This window comes from Liolophura sinensis, chromosome 3, assembly GCF_032854445.1.
Source record: "Liolophura sinensis isolate JHLJ2023 chromosome 3, CUHK_Ljap_v2, whole genome shotgun sequence".
In the NCBI taxonomy this organism is placed as follows: domain Eukaryota; kingdom Metazoa; phylum Mollusca; class Polyplacophora; order Chitonida; family Chitonidae; genus Liolophura; species Liolophura sinensis.
The window spans coordinates 2104946-2125374 of NC_088297.1; the positions used below are offsets into that span (position 1 = coordinate 2104946).

Genomic DNA, 20429 nt, shown 5'->3' on the forward strand with positions numbered 1-20429 from the left:
AAGTGTTAATCTCATTAAAATAAAATAAAAGAACTTTCCTATGGACCTAGCCATCTTTTTCTGGTAGGGTTTGGTTACGCTCATCAAAGAAGTTTTTCAGGGATTGCTTGATGTTAACGGTCACCTTACTAAAGACTGTGAAGCTCTAAAACAAAGATTGTGTTTCTATTAAAGCCAAATAAAGAAAATTATGGCCAAGATTTTTTGTTTTTGTTGTTTTTTCATTTTCATTCTTGAAATTTCATTCATATATATTTTGTCCATATTTTCTGTCAATGGTCGGATACTTTTTTAAATTATGTCGCCGTGGATCTTGTTCAGTGCATGGTGAACCACCTGAAATGCCCCAAGCCAAGTGAACTATGGTAGATATAGTGGGGACCCCAAGTGTAATTAACTGATCAGTCGGTGTTGTTTTGTTTTTCACTGAGATTTTCTTCCAGCAAACAATGCATTCATTCTTTGCTATTTCCCTAGGTTCACGGTTGGTTTGTTGTGCCATTTTTAGCTGTTCTAAAAAGAATGGGATGGTTTCAGTCTTCAGCTTATTCAGATTTCCAGATGATATGATATTTCGACCGGAATGAACAAGGAAAATCAAACGATCCAACTTTTCCCCCGAATGAACGAATGAGTATGGTCTGAACTTGTCAGTGTCAAACTCCTCTGTTAAATAGTTGTAGATTTTTGGTTCATTCTGACACTTTTGTGTACTGAATGGCATGTCTGCCATGTATATACAGTGTAAGCATACTGTCATACTCAGACACTGCATGGGGTAGCCAGCTTAGTGCTCCCTTTGTGCCCCTGCCTCTCCCCCCCCCCCCACTACTCTGTCTGTTTTACACCCCCATGCAGTCTGTTCCCCCACACAGATCATCTTATATGTCACAACTGCAAGGTATTTAATTTCTGGACTGACCACTGGGGCCTTGTAAAAGCTGTCCTTGGAAGCCATTTTTATCCCCTGAAATGAAGATTGAAATTTTTTTATGTAGTGTTGTATGTTATTACATGTCCTAAACTGCACAATAAAAATAAGCCAAAAGGTTTGATGTATCGTTAAAGCGGATTCCTCGCTCATGGGATTTCTATGTGGGAGCATTTGTGCATACATATACACATATACTCATACACATATTTTGAAAGGTTAGGGAATAGCAAATATTTCACAGCCAGGACGTGTCATAGTAGGGCGAACTTAAGTAAAACTGGGTGTGCTTCATGAACCTTCACTTATGAATTGCATGTATGGGTTTTCTTTGAAGTATTTTGATGCTTCTTATGCCAATAGACATCGGTGTCAATAGTTTGTTTTATAGATCACACAAAGCTTTTGCCATTTGTAAAAGTTCTGCTATGGTAGTCCCTCAACTTCCTGTATATAATGCATTAAGTTGCAGTGGTGAAAAAAAAAAAAGGAAAAGATAAACTGCTTAAATGATTCAAATAATGGTTGCATTAAAATGTGATTTTGTTGTGATGTCAGTGTGGACTCGTTAGGTAGCAGGATTCTATAATAGTGGCAAAGCACACAGATGACGACCAGTGAATGGCGTGTGGGTCATTAGTGGTCTGCTAATTCTGATAATATTCTTTAAATGCAAACCAGTGTCGTGATAATCACTAAATAACTTAAAACCCCTAATTTTAGTCATCTAATATCTCCACAGGTTGACCGGGCAACTTGTGTCTCTTATCCAGTTTAATATACAGCAACGCAAATATGGGGATGTCACTGGAAAGAGTGCAGTTCAAATTCGCCTCCATCATTGGAGAGCTCTGCAGCCAACCAGATGTTCTCTCCCAGTTTGCAGTGTGGTTAGACCTCAGACTGGCAGAGTACAAGTTAAAAGGGGCCATATCACTTGGTGAGTACAGACGTGTATATGCTGATATACTGTACATGTATTTTAATATTTGAAAACATGGTTAATGTCCCAGGCTTGCCATTCTCATGTAATTTACATGCACCATCATTCATACTTTATGCACTTGTACGTGTAGCTTATAACTGTAAATCCTTGACAGCTTCGGTGGCCTTATGGTTAGCGTGTCTGCCTCAAAGTTGGGAAACTCCTGGATCCAACCTGTGTTGGATCATACCAGTGATCATAAATTGTTACTGCCTTGCTATGTATTCAGCACGCAGAGGTTAGAAAAAGGAAACATGACTGGTTTGCCTGATTTCATGATAATGTGACAAGGTGTCATGTCTGGTGTCTTCGGCGTGCTACTTTAAAGGTGGCAGCATGTTGGTGCCATGGACTTGTCTGCCACAACAAGACACAGTATATATATATATATATATATATATATATATATATACTCACACCAAATGACTCCTCGTCATCATATGGCTGGAAGACTGTTAAGCACAAAACTAAACTCGTAGTGTACATGCATACACATACTATACAAACTTCAGGTATAATAACAAAAGAAAGTTTAATTGGAACACGTTGGCTTCATTTGTGTTATAACATCAAAAGGTTTGACCAAAGCTTGCAGACATTAGCAGCGGAATGAAAAAGTATAAGATCCAGAACCATGTTGTTCTCAGTTTGTTTTTTGTTTTTTGTTTTTTTTTTTGTCAAATATAGATTGCTCTGGAGAAGAGCCAGATCCAATATGGCTGAAGGGATTAAGCAAACAGAAGACCCCATCCAGACTAAACAGTCAGACTGACAGACGGACGCAAATTCATAGCCCAGGTGCCTACAGAAGCCCATCATTACACAGACCAGCTCACTCATCTTCAGATTCAGACATTCCCCAATCACAATCTCACTCTGTGCCCAGCAGAGAGCTGGCTGAGCGACTTTCACCTGATGTTGTTGTTGTTAAAGAGGAACCCGATGTTTATCCAGTTAGCTTGCACGCACATGAAAATCGCAAGCGTTCAGCCACGGACAGTGTATCTATTGACTTCAGAGATGGACCAAAACAGAGACGAATGTCAACCACTGAATCGCCTTCCCATCAAAGTCTCATGTCAGTCATTGGTGGATTTGATAATGACACTATAAAGGATAGTGAAAACAGGGGAGGCAACTCTGATTTTCCCTCCACCAGTATTGCAGATAATGTGACATTGCCAGACTTGAGTGCTGATGTGTCAGTGGACGATTTGTCTTTTAACAAAACAGCTGCTGATTTTGCTGATCAAACAGACTTCGGCCAAGACACCGTCAATACTAGCGGTAGGTACTGACTATTTCCTAAAATCTGCTTGTCTGGTGTTCATAGAGGTTTATCATGTCATTGTAAGTTTTCTCCTCCATAATGAAGAGGAGGCACATCTTGAAGCGGTTGATATAGGAATGATATTTAGCATAGATTTAGCCAGAATTTGAAATCAGGCCATCTCATTACCAATTTTCTCTTATTTTTCCCTATCTCTCCCATGTTAATTTTGTCAGAATAGGACATCTCAAAAACACTGAGAGACATCCACCCCACCCCTGGCTAAACCTACTCTTTGTGATGCCACTTGAGAGAAAAAGGCACACATGCGATCTTGATGCCTTTATCATATCAAATGTCACTTAGATAGTGGTTTATGTACAGATAGCACTAAAGTTTAGTCACTATTATTATTATTATTATTATTATTATTATTTAGGCTATGACTTTCTTGGTACAGTACAGAATCATGTGCTGAAATTTTGGCAATACCACTTAGGATTTAAAATGGATGACCTCAGTGTCCGATAATAGCCTACATGTACATGTATATACATTCTATTCTGAGGTCATACATTTTTGGTATTTAACTACAAACTGAAATTGTTTCAGGGATAAAAAAATAAAGAAAAGTAACCACCCAGGATTGATCCATGCAAGCATGGGTATTTGTCTCTTCATGCATCTACATGGAAGTGTTTGAGATAAGAGTGCAATATATTTATTTATTTGAGTGGTGTTTTATGCTGTAGTCAAGAGTATTTCATTTTTATAATGGTGGCCACCATTATGGTGGGATGAAATGGAATGCTGGGAGAGCTAACCACGTACATGCATGACCAGGTAGGATGCCAGGATGAGCTGGACTTGAACTCACAGCGACCGCATTGGTGAGAAGCTCCTGAATCATTGTGCTGCACTAGCACTTTAAGAGCTTGGCCACAGAACCCTCCCCTCCCCTCCGCTCCTTCCCTCCCCCTTTTCAAAAAAGTGTAAACCTCTATGAATCCCAACATGTGACAAGTGTACCTGTATATCTGTATATATTTCCCTCATCTTACTTCTCTTAAGGAACTATTCCAGGGTTTGCCCCAGTGGAAAAGTCCAGGTTTACCTGTTCGCACAATTTCCAATATGTCCATTATGTACACCTACATTGTATGCAAATAATTCAGCATTTCTGTCCAACCAACAGGGATGTCCTGGCAAGAGTGTTAAGTGTCAATATGGTTAGCTCTGTCTTGCCTGTACCCTTCTCGACTCTTTTATAAGCATGTTAACACCGTAATGTCGAATCGACCTGATTGGTTAGTTTACCGACAGTCTGTTGTCATGGGAACTCACAATCTAGTTTCTGAAAACGCATGCATCTAGCCAGTAGGTGGAAGCAAATATAGGACAATCACGGACCGAACGCTGTCAAAACCTTTCAGTTTTACTGGGCTTTCCAGCGCATCTCTTTACATGCTTTTCTGAAGAAAATTTAATCCTGTGGCATTCTTTAGAAGCTTAAAAGATTTTTCAGGACTCGTAGTGTCATTTCATACATCGTCACTCTCACGATTACAGACAGTGTGATAAATACAATTTTGGAACGAGACCGAAACTTGCCTCAATCACTAGAAAGCACTGTGTAGTAGGTTGCAACAGCGCATGGGGAAGTATCAGGTTTTGTTTAGGAAAGTGAGTGTTGATTATCGGAGATGGTATCCATAAAGCGATGACCTTGAATGTTGTTCATGTATGATAAACGCAGTTAATCACTGTGACAACCTGTGTTCAACCATGCATCTCTATGATAAAGGACACACACTGAACGAGTGCAGTGTCAAAATCAGCAAGTGTACACAGACATACAAAATCAGCCATATCTTCCTTGAAACAGAACCGGTGTGTAAGATCACAGCTAAAGTTTTTTTTCTACTTGTTTTTTTTTTTTTTTTTTTTTTTTTTTGATATATGTTGCGCATCATTTAAACTTTTAGGAGCTTGTCCAGCCATTTACGTGTTTATGCTTGTACATCAAATACATATATGAGATTGTTACTGTGAATATTTATACCCGCCCGCCATGAACAAGTACAGGATTGTGCGTGTATACAAGGTTCACTGTACTTGTACTCGTGCATGTATGTTTATCCATGTAGGCCTGGCCTTAGAGCTACATGTACACATAACTTGAGATATTGGGCTGCACCAGTGCAAGTATGTGTACATGTATGTGTGCCTTTGGTTTCCACAAGTACAAGTTGTTGGATGAAATGAATCCCCAAAGTGATGAATACACAATCTGTCTGTGTCTTATGTAGATCTTCAGTCTTGTGACAAGTACACGGTGTAAGATGAAATGAGTCCCAAGATTGATGAATACACACACGTACTGTCTGTGTCTTATGTAGATCTTCAGTCTTGTGACAAGTACAAGGTGTAAGATGAAATGAGTTCCAAGATTGATGAATACACATACTGTATGTGTCTTATGTAGATCTTCAGTCTTGTAACAAGTACAAGGTGTAGGATGAAATAAGTCCCCAAATTGATGAATACACATTCTGTCTGTGTCTTATGTAGATCCTCAGTCTTGTGACAAGTACAAGGTGTAAGATGAAATGAATCCCCAAATTGATGAATACACATAATGTGTCTTATGTAGATCTTTAGTCTTGTGACAAGTACAAGGTGTAAGATGAAATGAGTCCCAAGATTGATGAATACACATACTGTCTGTGTCTTATGTAGATTTTCTGTCTTGTGACAGTTACAAGGTGTAAGATGAAATGAGTCCCAAGATTGATGAATACACATACTGTCTGTGTCTTATGTAGATCCTCAGTCTTGTGACAAGTACAAGGTGTAAGATGAAATGAATCCCCAAATTGATGAATACACATAATGTGTCTTATGTAGATCTTTAGTCTTGTGACAAGTACAAGGTGTAAGATGAAATGAGTCCCAAGATTGATGAATACACATACTGTCTGTGTCTTATGTAGATCCTCAGTCTTGTGAAAAGTACAAGGTGTAAGATGAAACGAGTCCCCACATTGATGAATACACATACTGTATGTGTCTTATGTAGCTCTTCAAGGTGTGAGGTGAAGTACAAGGTGTAGTCTGAAAATTTTCTCAAAGGTCTGAATGGAATGAATACATGTGCATTGTCTTGTCTTATACTGATTCAAGTATATAATCTCAATTAAATCCTTAATTAAATGATTGCTGTGTATCTTTTAATACACATACAGTATGTACACCTCATTTTATATATAATGGAAGATGTGTATAAGATGAAACATAAATGAGACAGTTTTCTGATCCAGTCATTGTAAATGGATATGGAATAGTTGTTTTTGTATTTTGCCATCTTGCTGTGGATGTACCTGTAGGATGGACATTTTGTGGACTGGCAATAATATATACGTGGATATGTAGGATGGATATTTTGAGGACCTGTTGTTGAATATACATTGATATGTAGGATTGACATTTGTGGACTTGCTGTAGGTTATACATGGATATATGGGATGGACACTCTGTGGACTTGCTGTAGGATATACATGGATATGTGGGATGGACATTTTGTGGACTGGCAATAATTTATACATGGATATGTAGGATGGACATTTTGATGACCTGCTGTTGAATATACATTGATATGTAGGATGGACATTTGTGGACTTGCTGTAGGATATACATGGATATATGGGATGGACACTCTGTGGACTTGCTGTAGGATATACATGGATATGTGGGATGGACACTCTGTGGACTTGCTGTAGGTTATACATGGATATATGGGATGGACACTCTGTGGACTTGCTGTAGGATATACATGGATATGTGGGATGGACATTTTGAGGACCTGCTGTTGAATATGCATTGATACGTAGGATGGACATTTGTGTACTTGCTGTAGGTTATACATGGATATATGGGATGGACACTCTGTGGACTTGCCATAGGATATACATGGATATGTAGGATGGACATTTTGTGGACCTGTTGTCAAATATACAGTGTACAGCAATATGTAGGATGGACATTTTGTGGACTTGCAGTAGGATATATCTTACATATCCAGTTTGGATATGTACATTTGCATTTGAAAAATGCCATTAGAATGGAAGGGCACTTTGAAATAAAATGCTGTGAAAGAATTTACCAAACAGGCCTATCCTGCAATATGTTCTTTTGAAATTCTGTATTCTGCTAGTATAAAATTGGAACATATCAGATGGCGTCCAACCAATTTGGACACGTAGTCAGCTAAGTAGACAGTACATGTGAATGTATATTCATGTATGTTTAGTTTAGTCTGTACTCCCTGTCCGCAGTGAGCACAGGGTTTGTGACATACATGTAGTTTATTAAGTATGTTCATGTCACCTCACCAATCTGCATAAATTCCCTTTGATTTGACACATAGTGGCAACCAAGCCACGCATTATGTTACCTTGGAATGGCAAATATGGTGTCTTGAATTAGTTCTCATGTCAATTCAGTGCAGGCAGGGTAGCCAGAAATTTAAAGGAGGTGTCCAAACCTCCCTTTTTGGGGCCATTTTGTTATAGCCACCAGTGTCCAGATTTCATTTTCTCAAATCTCTCCCATGTTATATATGCTGAGATCAGGGTGTCCCAATAGCACCAGTTGTCTGTTTCTCCCGCCCACATGGACGGATGCACAGGTAGCTAGCTAACCCTATGCTTCACTGTCATTTCTTCTCAATGAAAACGTGTGTGAAATTTCAGCCAGGCATGTTAGGTACATGTACGATAGGATCCTAAGGGTATACAGAAATCTTCGGATCAGCGAACATGTAGATTCACAGCAGGCTTTGTTTTTCTCTCCAGAATGTATGGAAGCATCCACTAAGACAACCAGCACAAATTCTGACCAAGAGCAGAGGTGGTGTGGAAGGAGAGACAACTCTTGTGAGCCTCGTTACATGGGAAATGTGCAGAAGTTAGTACGCTCAAATCGTATACCCAACAAAATAGGCATGTCTAAGGCTCGGCGAGGAAATATTACAAGCGCTGTGGGTCTCTTTGAGCGTTGGCTGTGGGAAACACACACAGGGGAAAAGAGAGGAATGCATGAAATCCAACCAGAACAACTGGACAAGTACCTCTGTGATTTCTTTGAACAAGTCAGACTCTCGAATGGCTCCAATTATTCTCTTAGTTCCTTCAAATCGTTGCGCTCCAACTTGGATTTTTACCTGAAGTGCACAAATTACCCTGCGTCGGTGACATCATCGGATGTCTTCAGACAAAGTCAAGCAGCTTTCAGAAAGAAAATGAACAATATCAAAGCTCTGAGCGCTCAAAGTGTGACCTTTTGTGTTGAATAATAGCCCAAATGACTCCTGTGTTCCTTCTTCACACTTCAACTGATGGCTCAGTTGGTAGGGCATCCACTTTGGTGGCGTGAGATCCAGGGTCAATCCTGGGTCGGGTCGCACCTAAGACCTTAAAAGAGGAAGCTGTACCCTCCTTGCTTGCCATTCTGCATTAAGGGGATTGTGCAACGACTGGTTGATCTGTATCAGTATATTGGCTCAGGTAGGGCGGCATCCTTGCCTTCTGTGTGTCATCTCAGTGAAGCGGCACTAGATAAAAGAGTAATTGAAATTAGCTTGCAACAAAGTAGCAGATTACATGCACTCTAAGGACTCCTTCATTGTCATATGAAAAATTGTCAAGTACGGGGTTAAACCCTAAGCACTCACTCACTCACTCACACCTCAGCTACATGTAAATGTCACAGCAAGCCACAGGAGGTGGTGTGATGGGAGTTCAGATTGATTCTAGGCATGCATAGAAATGGTGGGTCGATTCTAGGCATGCATAGAAAAGGTGGGTCGATTCTAGGCATGCATAGAAATGGTGGGTCGATCTGTGATAATAAGTTTTGAAAATTTAAGATCAAGTATGTAAGGGATCTGGGCTGTCAACACTATCGGGTCAGTGCAGCTGGACCACCCTAAATTACCTGCCTTGGGGTCAAAGGTGGTTTTAGGAGTAAGCTGAAAGTGGTTTCTGAAAAGCTGAAAAAAGTTTTGAAGATATAGCACATATTTTAATTAAAAACCTACCTTAAAGATGGATTTTAAATTTGTACATGAATTTGAAATGTTTAGCTTAAATGCTACAGATAATAGTCTTCTGTTTTTCATATACCATTTAGACGAAGTTGGAAAGTCACCTAATAAAATTACATATACTGCATTGTACCTGCTGGGTCAAATATGTATATTCTGCCAAGGTTGAAAAACATACATATTTGAGTAAGGTGTAAAACACCAATCAAATAAGTACCGCTTTGATCTTAATGTACTGTTATGATTACTATCAATCATTGGTTTGGTACTATTTGCTACACCAATGTGTCTATATTAAAGGAAACCGTTCTATGAAACATGGACAATTCATGGTCGGGGAGGTTATTTTTGGGTCTTTTCCAGGGTGTTGATGTTTTAATTTAATTGATGAAATGTGTTAACCTGAGGGTAGGTAGTTGGATGGTTGAAGATAATATGACTGACGCCCTACTGATGGAGCGTATTTAGGTGTGTCAACCGTGTTGTAAAAGTTGCTTGAAGATGACATGGTTGTGAATGAGCGAGATCTTGCTGATCTTGACAGAGGATATTCAGTATAAACTGTCATGTAGAAGTTGTCAAAATGTTGGATTATTTTCACTGATGTCCTAACTCGGCTTGTGGATGTAGCATCAGCATACAGGTTTTCAAAGTTCAGAACACCGTGGGTTTAGGCTACAACAGTTGTGCTCATTCACAATTTTGCTCTGACCATTTTTTGGTCATGTTTGATTCAGAAAAAATGTTCACAATGGGTTCCAGAAACAAAGTTTCTGTTTGAGGTTTGGAAGTTCAAGGCATAAAAAGTACATCGGCAAGATTCTTTCAGAACATTTTCACATCCTATGTGTATATATCCATGTGTATTACTGTAACCAGATGCACCTGTTCAGGGGTTTGAAGACTATTTTAGTTTTTTTCTGAGTGAAAACACTTGTTTGTTGCCTGAAAGATGTGTGATTTACCTGACATTTAAGCCGCATATCTTTACTTTCGGAGAGTAAAGCTTGAGTGTTAAAAGGCTGAAAGCTTTGCCATGAGGTAAAACCTCTGATTTACCGCAGGCTTTGTTTTTCTCACCAGACTATGTGGGAGCATCACCAAAGACAACCAGCCAAAATACTGACCATTATGATCAACGACAAAGATGGGATGGAAGGGCAGACGACTCTCGTCACAAAGAAAGCACGTTGAAGTTAAAACGCTTAAGTCGTATACCAAACAAGCTAGTTATGTCTAAGGCACGGTTAAGAAATATTACCAGTGCTGTGGGTGTGTTTGAACATTGGCTGTGGGAAACGCACACAGAGGAGACGAGAGGAATACATGAAATCCAACCAGAACAGCTGGACACGTACCTGTGTGATTTCTTTGTACATGTCAGACTCCCGAATGGTTACAACTATTCTCTTAGTTCCTTCAAATCATTGCGCTCCAACCTGGATTTTTACCTGAAGTGCACAAATTACCCTGCGTCGGTGACAACATCGGATGTCTTCAGACAAAGTCAAGCAGCTTTCAGAACGAAATACAATGAACTCAAGGCTCAAAGTGCTCAAAATATTGCTGTGAATGATGACACTTCTGACAGGACAAATGCAGTCCCGCAGATGGTATCAAAATAAAGTTTAATACCGGATCAGCGATTGTGAATATTTATCAGATGTCGTAGAAAATGTCGTGTGTGTGTGTTTTTTTTTTCAAGACAGAATCTTGTGAAATAAAATACCATTTTCAGTCATACTTTACAATACATTTTGCATTACGGATGTAGTTGTACATTTAGTTCCCGTGTTGTACTTGCACTTCACGGTACTCCCTGATTTGAGGTATTTCTACCTGAAAACTTACCCGGAAAGAATTTATGCCAACACTGTCTAACCAATAAATTGCTGGAAATCATATTGTCAAGCACAAGTGTATTGTTCTTGTATTGTACAATTAAATTGAACAATGTATGCATTATTGGAGTCAATTTACCCCTCAGTAAATTGACAAGAGGCGGGCGGTCGTAATTCACTGGTTACATGTGACCATTTGCCAATTATGACTCTGTCGTTGCTGCTCTGGTTTTATTCACTCTGCTGTAAATGTTTTATTCTAGTCTATATTTCAGTTTTGTTCCTCCTTGTACACGTTGTATTTGCAAGGCGATGTTTTTATCCAAGCTCCTCCAACTGTCTTCATTCTGGCTTCCTCTCCGGTCTTATGTGAGAATGTGTGGCAGCAACCCGAGCGTCTGTTGCCCGATTTCTTCCCACCATAATGCTGACCACCTTCGTATAAGTGAAATATACTTGAGTACAGCGTAACACACCAATCACATGTAATAAATAAATCCAAGTTGCTTTCTTGTATACGCCCGATTCTCATCATGTCTATGGCATATAGGTTTAAGTTCAGCATTTATCATTTAGCATCTGAAATCATATTACAGTATTTCCTCCCACCATAATGCCGGCCGCCGTCGTATAAACGAAATATTCCTGAGTACGGCGTAAAACACCAATCAAATAAATCAGTAAATAAATAAATAAATTATATTACATGTATTGTGATACCAAACGTCAAGAATATTCTACCATCTGATCAAATGTCGGCATGATGGTTTCACAGTAATTCACTCTTTAGACATCTGAAGGCCACATATGAAGTCATTGTGTGTGATCAACAGGTACGTGATCTTGTTGTAGGTCTGGGTTTGGGTGTTATGCGAGCATTCTGTTATGCCAGCCACACAATCGTTCCCTACATCAAATAACATGGATGTACGTACTTTATATACTTTCTTAGTTCTTTTGGTGGTTTGTGTTATAGGTCCTTTTTGGGAATTGGCCTTGGGATTATTGACGTGGAGAGTCCTTATTGGTTGAAGGCTGGTACACGAATGTGTGTTTCGATATGATATATTTATAATCTTGCCTTCGTCGTAAGTTAAGGATTCCTTCGTCGTTATATGACTGAAAAATTGTTAAATACGACGTTAAACCCCAAGCACTCACTCACTCACTCGTCATAAATTTACAACTTGTACTCAGTGATGTACATGGATATATGTCTTACAGCTGTGAAGCCAGTGGTGTCACACTGTCATATTAAATGCGTGAGGGGCATTTGGCCTTCTTCTATAAAGCTATAAAGTTGGTAGCAAATATAGACAGCTGATGATTTGATGTTTTGAGTCATGTAGGTGATTGCATCCTTGTGTGAAGGGACAAGATTGCACGATTAGGAGATATTCCCAGAGCTTGGCTGATCGCTTGACATGTTGAACTTGCCAAGTCTTTCTGCTCTGAGCATGTGTCTTACTTGTAGCAGTGGAGGGAGTATTGGATAAGGCTGATTAAACTTCTTATTGGGTGGTTGTGAAGTGGCGGTTAATTGTAGCTTGTGTTCTGGGAAGGCAGAGGCCAAGTAGATCTTTTTGTCCATTGACTTGATTGTTATTTGTTTTGTTTTTTTTAATGAACAATGATACCATTCCCTTGACCATCTCTACCGGTGTTGAGTTTGCTATTGCAGTAGTTTTACTTTTGATCGCTTTTTATTTGTGAAATACTGATTTGATTAGAGATTATCAAACACATAATAGTACATTAAGTATACCATTCAGAAATTGTAGATTTGGCTTATTCTCGAGCAGTTGATCGCTTTTGAATGACGCATACCCTCAACAATACAGGTAGCCAAGACGAACCCTTGATGACTTTATCTGAATCGATACCTGACTGCTGTTCTGTTCATGCTTTGACCAAAGCTCCGAAGTGGAGACATGATGACTGCAGGCACAACATCGGCGATGTGTATAAAGCGCAACAGTTACAAAGGCAGCCTTTTTTGCCTCCAGGAGTGCCCGAGCTGTCTACGCTAAAAAGTTCTATCTGACAGTTGGTTTCTTTTTGTCACCAGAGACTTCAGGAGTAATGGTTCAGGCTGAGAGGTTGAGAACATCCGGCTCCTACACTAGAGCCAAGGAGGAAGACGAACAACTCCGGCGGGAACGCATGAGTCGAATACCAAACAGGGAGAACATGTCCAAATCACGATTGGCAAACATCACCAGTACTGTGGCCCTGTTCGAGAGATGGCTATGGGTCTCACACGAACAAGAGAAGCGAGGCATTCACGACATATATCCTGAGGAACTTGACGGGTACCTGACAGAGTTTTTCTCCACCATTAAACAACCAAACGGCAATAATTACTCTCCAGGTTCTCTTTCGTCATTGCGAGGTTATTTGGAGTTCTACTTGCGGTGTACAAACTACCCAGCATCTATCACCGGCAACTCTGGAGTGTTTCAACAGAGTCAGGCAGCATTTAGACGGAAAATCAATGAAATAAGACAGGAAATGGCTACCTCGACGTTGCCTGCTGAGCACACTTGAGTTGCCCTTGTAATATTGTCTCAGCCTAGCTTCCGAAGAAGTAATCCGTTTTTAAACTGATCTTCACAGGACGTAAAACTTCTTCGGAAGAGCACGATCACACATATGTTTGTGTTGTTTTGGAAGCCTGATGAAGAAATCTTGAATAGTATGCAGTTGAAAAGAATCTCTTGGGTGTTCAGGAATAAGTTACATTCAGGTTTTGTACTGCGAGAACTATTATTGCCCTCTTTATAGATGCTAATGTTGTATTTGATACTTAGGGTTCATGTGATGGAGGCATATATACGGTTAATTTTCGCCAACATTACTTGCACTATTAGGGAATATAATGTAATAATTATTCATTTTCATGCGGCAACGTGTGCAAAGTCCAACAATGACGACGACGTCACTAAAACGTTCTTAAAGACCGTCGCTGTGAACAATTTTCATTGGATATCCTGAAATCCCAGGCGACACTTTAACGCTCGATTGGTTCCATCCAACAACCTTTGGAGTGTGAAATTAAGATGATTTTGGTGATCACAGAGAACAGCAACACGCATCTTTTGTATGAGTTTGAAACAGACTTTATTATATTATATTTTTCATGCATTACTTGAGTTCTTTTTATCCTTGAAATTAGAGGTGTTACAATGCAGGTATGGAGATGGGCTGTATTCCTAATTTATTCCGCCCATAGGTGTAAGGTGTCTGGACGTTTTGCTGTAGGAAGTTAGCTGAAATTTATTATGAAGCTTTCTGGATTCTAGCTCATAACTAACTGGTTGTATTACCGTTACCTCGTGTTGTATGGTTGATATCGGAGGGACTCACACACACGCACACATACACACATATATATTCTCTCCATCTTCTTTTACTCCTTCTGCAGTGTGGTTTTCCTGGTTGTAAAATATTACTTTAGTAGGAAGGGTAAGGTTAATAACAAGAGGGGTAAATTGTCATGGTTTGATGATTTATTGATTGTTTATAGTAGTTTTATTTACTGATGATACCATTTTTCATATTCTTTTCTCTGTGCTTGCCATTTGGCGCTATTGTAGAATAAATATCGTTTTACATAGATTTTGCATTGAGGCATTCTTTAACAAAGATCACCATGCCAAAAAAAAAAAATAAAATAAAAACAACAACAATACTTTGTCACTGCCTTGGACATGACAACGTAGCCACATTTTCATTCCTAGCGTTCTGTCTGACGACTGGTTTCTTTCTCTCACCAGAGATTTCGTCAGATGGAATGGCTCCAGAAGAGATGCCGAGGACGAGCAACTTCTATAGTAGAACAAAGCAAAAGGCCGATCGCCTCAAGAACGAACGAATGAATCGAATACCGAACAGGGAGAACATGTCTAAATCGCGAGTTGCAAACATCACCAGTACTGTGGCTTTATTTGAGCGTTGGCTGTGGGACACCCACGAAACCGAATCGCGGGGCATACATGATATCCCACCGGGCGAGCTTGACGTATATCTAGCCGAATTTTTCGGCACCATCAAACAGCCGAACGGAAACAATTATTCGCCGGGTTCGTTGAAGTCTTTAAGAGGCTACTTGGATTTCTACTTGCGATGTACAAACTACCCAGTCTCCATCACAAGTATCTCGGGGATATTTTGGAAAAGCCAAGAGGCCTACAAACGTAAAATCAATGAAATTAGAAAGGAAATGGCTTCCTAGATAAATTAATTGTGTGCCCGTGGGATTGTCTTTTTTGTCTTGCTGAAAAACGTGTAGTGTTTGACGTTTTAATCTCACGAGTGAGTCTCCACAGAACTTCAAGTGGTGGACAGAGCTGACGTGAAACGACTCAAGCAGGTAAAATAAAGTTACCGTGATATGCCGTTCTGTTGGACGAGAGAGGGAAATTAAACTTCCACGATATTATCATCTTATTGGAAAATCAAGAGCATTCAAGTTAACAACTAGATTATCTGACATCAGTTTGGATGAGCGTGAATGTCGTGCGGGAGACATTCTTTGTGGGACCAAGAAGACTTTTAAGAAAGTCGAGCGTGTAAATTGTTTCTATTTATGCGTTTACATGAACAATTAGAATAAAAGTCTGACTGGGGTAAATTGACAGGAGGGCGTAATTTACCAGTAAAGTGTGACGATTTGCCAGCTATCACCATCGTCGCTCCTCTTGTTGTACTCTCTATGCTGTACGTATTTAATGATATTTTAGTATGATCACATTGCTTTTTTTTTTTTGATTTGATATCTTGTAGCTAAATCGATTGGTTGAACTTCTATCTTTTACCGTGGGCCACCATTTTTTTTTTTTTTTTTTTTTTTTTTTACAACGGGCCAGGAATTTAACGAACGACCTGGTATCAAGGCAACACGATGCCCTTTAATTAAGTACGACATTGGCTGAGCAGCGCGTCACATAAGGAAGTATTGTGAACATGTGTTTCTTATTTAGACCTTGCACTTCCGTTGCGTATAACGTAACCTGAGGAGCTAAATAGATAGCCAGGACGTATTTTCAAAAAGGAGTATTTTTGTATAATGAGGATGGGTTTCTAGTCTTGTTCAAGATTTCCAGACACTGTCTACGATATTTTCATCACAGCTGCACATGTAAAGTGCTGGGACACCTTTGTTGACGTTGCAAGAGTTACTCTCATTTAGCGTTCTTTCTGACGCTTAGCTTCTTTTTGTCACCAGAAATTTGGTCAGGAAATATGGCTCAGGCCGAGAGAGGGAAAGCAGGGTCCTACACAAGAGCCAAGAAGGAGGCTGAACGGCTGAAGAACGAGCGTATGAGCCGAATACGGAACAGAGAGACGATGTCCAAATCAAGAGTGGCAAACATCACGAGTACTGTGGCTTTGTTCGAGAGGTGGCTCTGGGACTTCCACGATCAAGAAAAGCGAGGCATGCATGATATTCCACCCGAGGAACTCGACGTGTACCTGGAGGAATTTTTCTCGACCATCAAACAACCCAACGGCAAGAACTATTCGGCTGGTTCTCTCAGGTCGTTACGGGGTTATCTGGATTTCTATCTGCGGTGCACTGACTACCCGCTGTCTATCACAACCGGTTCTGGTGCGTTTTCGCGAAGCTATGAGGCATACAGACGCAAAGTAATGGAAATAAGGATGGACATGGCAACATAGACAGGCATATGTGAAACTGTTGGAGACCTCTAGTTGTGATATGCCCAGTGGGTAACGTCTCAGTCTTGAGCATACAAATGTTAAGAATTGCATTGAATTTTTGAGACACATATATGCATGTATTAGTTTGCATGTTCTGGGAGTGAGTGGTGTGCATCGTTTTTTTCGCAAAAGAATGGATGCTTTGTATCATTTTTTGACACTTAGGTTTTCTGGCAGTTTGTCTTTTGGTGAGCATTCCCAGGCAGGCCGTTTATTAAAATGTACTTTGCCTCATCTCATTGCATTTTTAAAACATTTTTTTCTTTTTTTTCAAAACACAAATGATAATGAATTTTTATATTCTCAGCTAATACGTTCGATATCTTCCTATAGCTTATCCTGAGTGCTGGAGATTTTTAAGGTTGATGTATCTGTTACTGAATGGTGATTCAGACGGCCATTGTTGGGAGCCGTAAAGTGATTTATTGTAGCAGTTGAAACATTGGTAGGATGACCGCTGAGTGGGGTGGTACTTTTGTTTGGCATTAAGTCGCACGATAAACTCTGACAGGCGTAAATGAGAACCCCAACGGCTATATTTTTGTACTAAATGTTCCCTAGACACAATATTTTTGCTGTGTAAGTAGGTAAACTGCATTTGAAAAAATATAATTTCAACTAGTTCCACTTAAAAAATTCCATTTAAGTTGGACGTTCTACCTATCTTGGCCCTGGAGCCTTGGTCGAGTGACGTCATGCTGTGAAGACGTGCTGGGATTACGTATTGAAAAGCCCTGCAAAGCATTGGCAATTTCAGGGATTGGGCCCTCCGATGTTCTTTTCTTGAAGCTATCGTATGGCTGAATGTGTAATTACCCCTACCTCTACACTTCTAAAATAGCACCTTCAAAATCCTATACGTGTAAGTGATAGAGTTTTACAACAAATATTTTGAAAGACACCGGAGTTGTATTAGATCACGGAAAAGCGTGCACAGCATAGCGACTGGGCGATACGATGGGCGATTTTTGCTCACATACCGGCCACCGTAGATTACGCAAACGCGTTTTCGTCGTTTTTGTCTGACACGATTTGGGCATCCATGGAATTATGGTAATGCCCTCGAAGAATTTGGCGCGGTTTCGCAGCCCACAGATTATAATTCGTTAGCCCCACCGGGTTGCGACACGATGATCCATGCAGTCGGGCCAGCAGATTGTGATTTACAGTGACGAGAACAGTCTGCCACTCAACACCGGTAAAAGTAACAATCGAGCTTATCTTTTATGTTTAAAAAAGTATCACCGCAAAAAATAAATAAAGCTTGTATGATATTGAATGGAAATTGCGATTGGTTGCACACAGAAACGCCAATTAAAATTTGTCCGAGTTCCCGTTACGGGCTTCAAGGTACGGCCTGCTGTAAGGCATCGCGCGCACAGCCAGGCCTGTTGCCGAGGTGTGACTTGAGCTGAAGGGCCATTGTAGCGCAAAAGCTAGCTACCACTCGTGTCACAACCTAATGTTTCAAACAAGCAAGTGACTGAACGTCTGCATTCCGGGAGTGAAAATCTGGACTTCTTTTCTTTTTCGTTTGGCTTTCTTAAGGGGGATATAAGCCTCGTCCATCAGCCTTTTATTTTAGTAAGCATGGTTGAATTAGCAAGTCTCTTACGAATACGATCGAGTCCTCCGTAATGAAATGGTGTTTTTGATGAGATTTTTTTTCTCAATGTGTGGCATTTTTAGACCATGTGTGTAAATTTGAAGTACCGTGCGCTGTGTTACTGCAATAACAAAGCCATGTTTGGGCAAGGAATAGTGTCAAGATTAGTTGCAAAAGTATAGCGATTGTCTCCTGTGGTCTGTGTTGTAAACATAGAGAAGCCTCACATGCCTGCAGGGGATGTACCCCTCTGATGTCACAAGGTCAACGGTGGCGCGATCGTAGTGGAGTAGATATTCTAATGTTTGTCTTACGTTTTTTTTTCAGTTTTCGACGTTTTAAACGATCGGAAGTGATTCAGGGCCAGCGCTAGGGTTCTACATCAAATGCAAACAATGTGTGAATTTGCACGCGTCCAAAAAAGTCACACAACGAAACTGTTTCTTGCAAGACAACTAGTTGACAACTGTCTGACATCTGGTTTCTTTTTCTCACCAGACCTCGAGCGTGTCAGAACAGAATCATTCACAACTGGACTCAGTTTTGGCCTTAGGATGGATGTTAACGCAGCTGTGAGGGACAATCACTCAAGGATGAAAAGTAAGCGACTGAGAGCTGAGCGTCTAAAGCGTATTCCAAATCGTGAGGAGATGTCCAAATCTCGACTGGTGAACATAACCAGTACAGTTGGCCTGTTCGAAGGTTGGCTGTGGTCAAGGCATGAACAAGAACAACGGGGAATTCATGAAATCGCCCCACAAGAGCTTGATTTGTATCTGGCTGAATTTTTCTCTACTATCAGGCTACCCAACGGCAGTAATTATTCTCCGGGATCTTTGAAATCGTTGCGATCATATCTGGATTTCTACTTAAAATGCACAGGCTATCCAGTATCAATCACGTGTGCAACCTCAAATACTTTTCGCGAAAGCCATCTCGCTTACAGACAGAAATTGAGAGAAATCAAGATTGAAATGAGTTTGACTTAGAGATTTCCAACAGGCGTAGTTTTAGCTTCTGTTTATTTTTGACGGCCTTCTCTGAAAAACCTGAGCATAGGTGGGGATGCCTAGGCTCTTGACTGATGCACGATCGAGAATACTCCTTTTACATTTAAATTTAAATTCTTTTCAACTTGTTTTCGATCTTAAATTCGGAATTTGTGATGAATATTGGGAAAGTGAAAGAACTATTCCATGAAATCATTAATTTGCCATCAAGCTGCACGATGTGTTAAATTGACAAATAGGATTCTGTTAGTAGGATGAAAATGTGCTGATCAAATTTATCTACGTATGATTTGCTATTTAAATATGTTCTGGTGTGATTAAATTCCATTTAATGACATTCAGTATTGATTATTTACGTAGCTTGTACGTGCACATTGTTGTAAACATTTCATTTCGGCGTACATTTGATATAGAGGAAACCATACAATTCGTGGACAGTACATAATATTGCTGTTTGTCCTCGGGTTTGTTGAATCTTATCCTTATAGAGCTAAAACATTAAATTGCCTCACCATCAAAGTACATATGTGTAAATTCACACTTTTTTGGCATGTGTTATTGCCAGCTATTACACTGTCGTCGCTGCTCTGGTTTTACTCTTTATGCTGTACGTCTTCAATTATATTTATACTTACAGCTACATATATTTCAGTGATGTGAGTCTCTCAGTAGCTTACCAGAAACGGGAAAGTGGCTGAAAGTTGAACAAAGATAGTGCGAAACTCTCACGTTTAGAGATGTTGATTCGCATGAACACAGCGTCTGTCATATGTTCAGCGGATATTGACACTGAAGCCGTATACGATAAGTATGACACCTAGATGTAGAGTCAACTTCCACCTTTTTCCAACTGTAAAATAAAAATATACCGAATTTACAGTGTGCAAGTGCAATGTTATTTTTTTTTTTTTCATTAGCTTGGCGCATGTACCCGCAGTCGTGGAGAATGACTACTGTAA

The 20429-nt window shown here is 39.9% G+C and overlaps 1 protein-coding gene across 9 annotated transcripts in view; it reads left to right on the forward strand.

Moving 5' to 3' along the window:
* The first annotated feature begins 1684 nt into the window (after window positions 1–1684).
* Window positions 1685–20429, forward strand: part of LOC135463739 (uncharacterized) — a 29727-nt gene continuing 10982 nt past the window's right edge. For 2 of the 9 annotated variants that reach the window (XM_064741151.1, XM_064741153.1), the window contains exons 1-2: window positions 1685–1871; window positions 2604–3203. In XM_064741151.1, the coding sequence (XP_064597221.1) occupies window positions 1727–1871; window positions 2604–3203 (745 nt within the window). In that variant the 5' untranslated portion in view covers window positions 1685–1726. Of the gene's footprint in view, window positions 1872–2603; window positions 3204–8039; window positions 8704–10372; window positions 11156–13198; window positions 13984–14906; window positions 15503–16357; window positions 17784–18958; window positions 20338–20429 lie in introns of those variants that run through there. The other 7 variants (XR_010443584.1, XM_064741157.1, XM_064741154.1 and 4 more) reach the window with 7 other exon arrangements.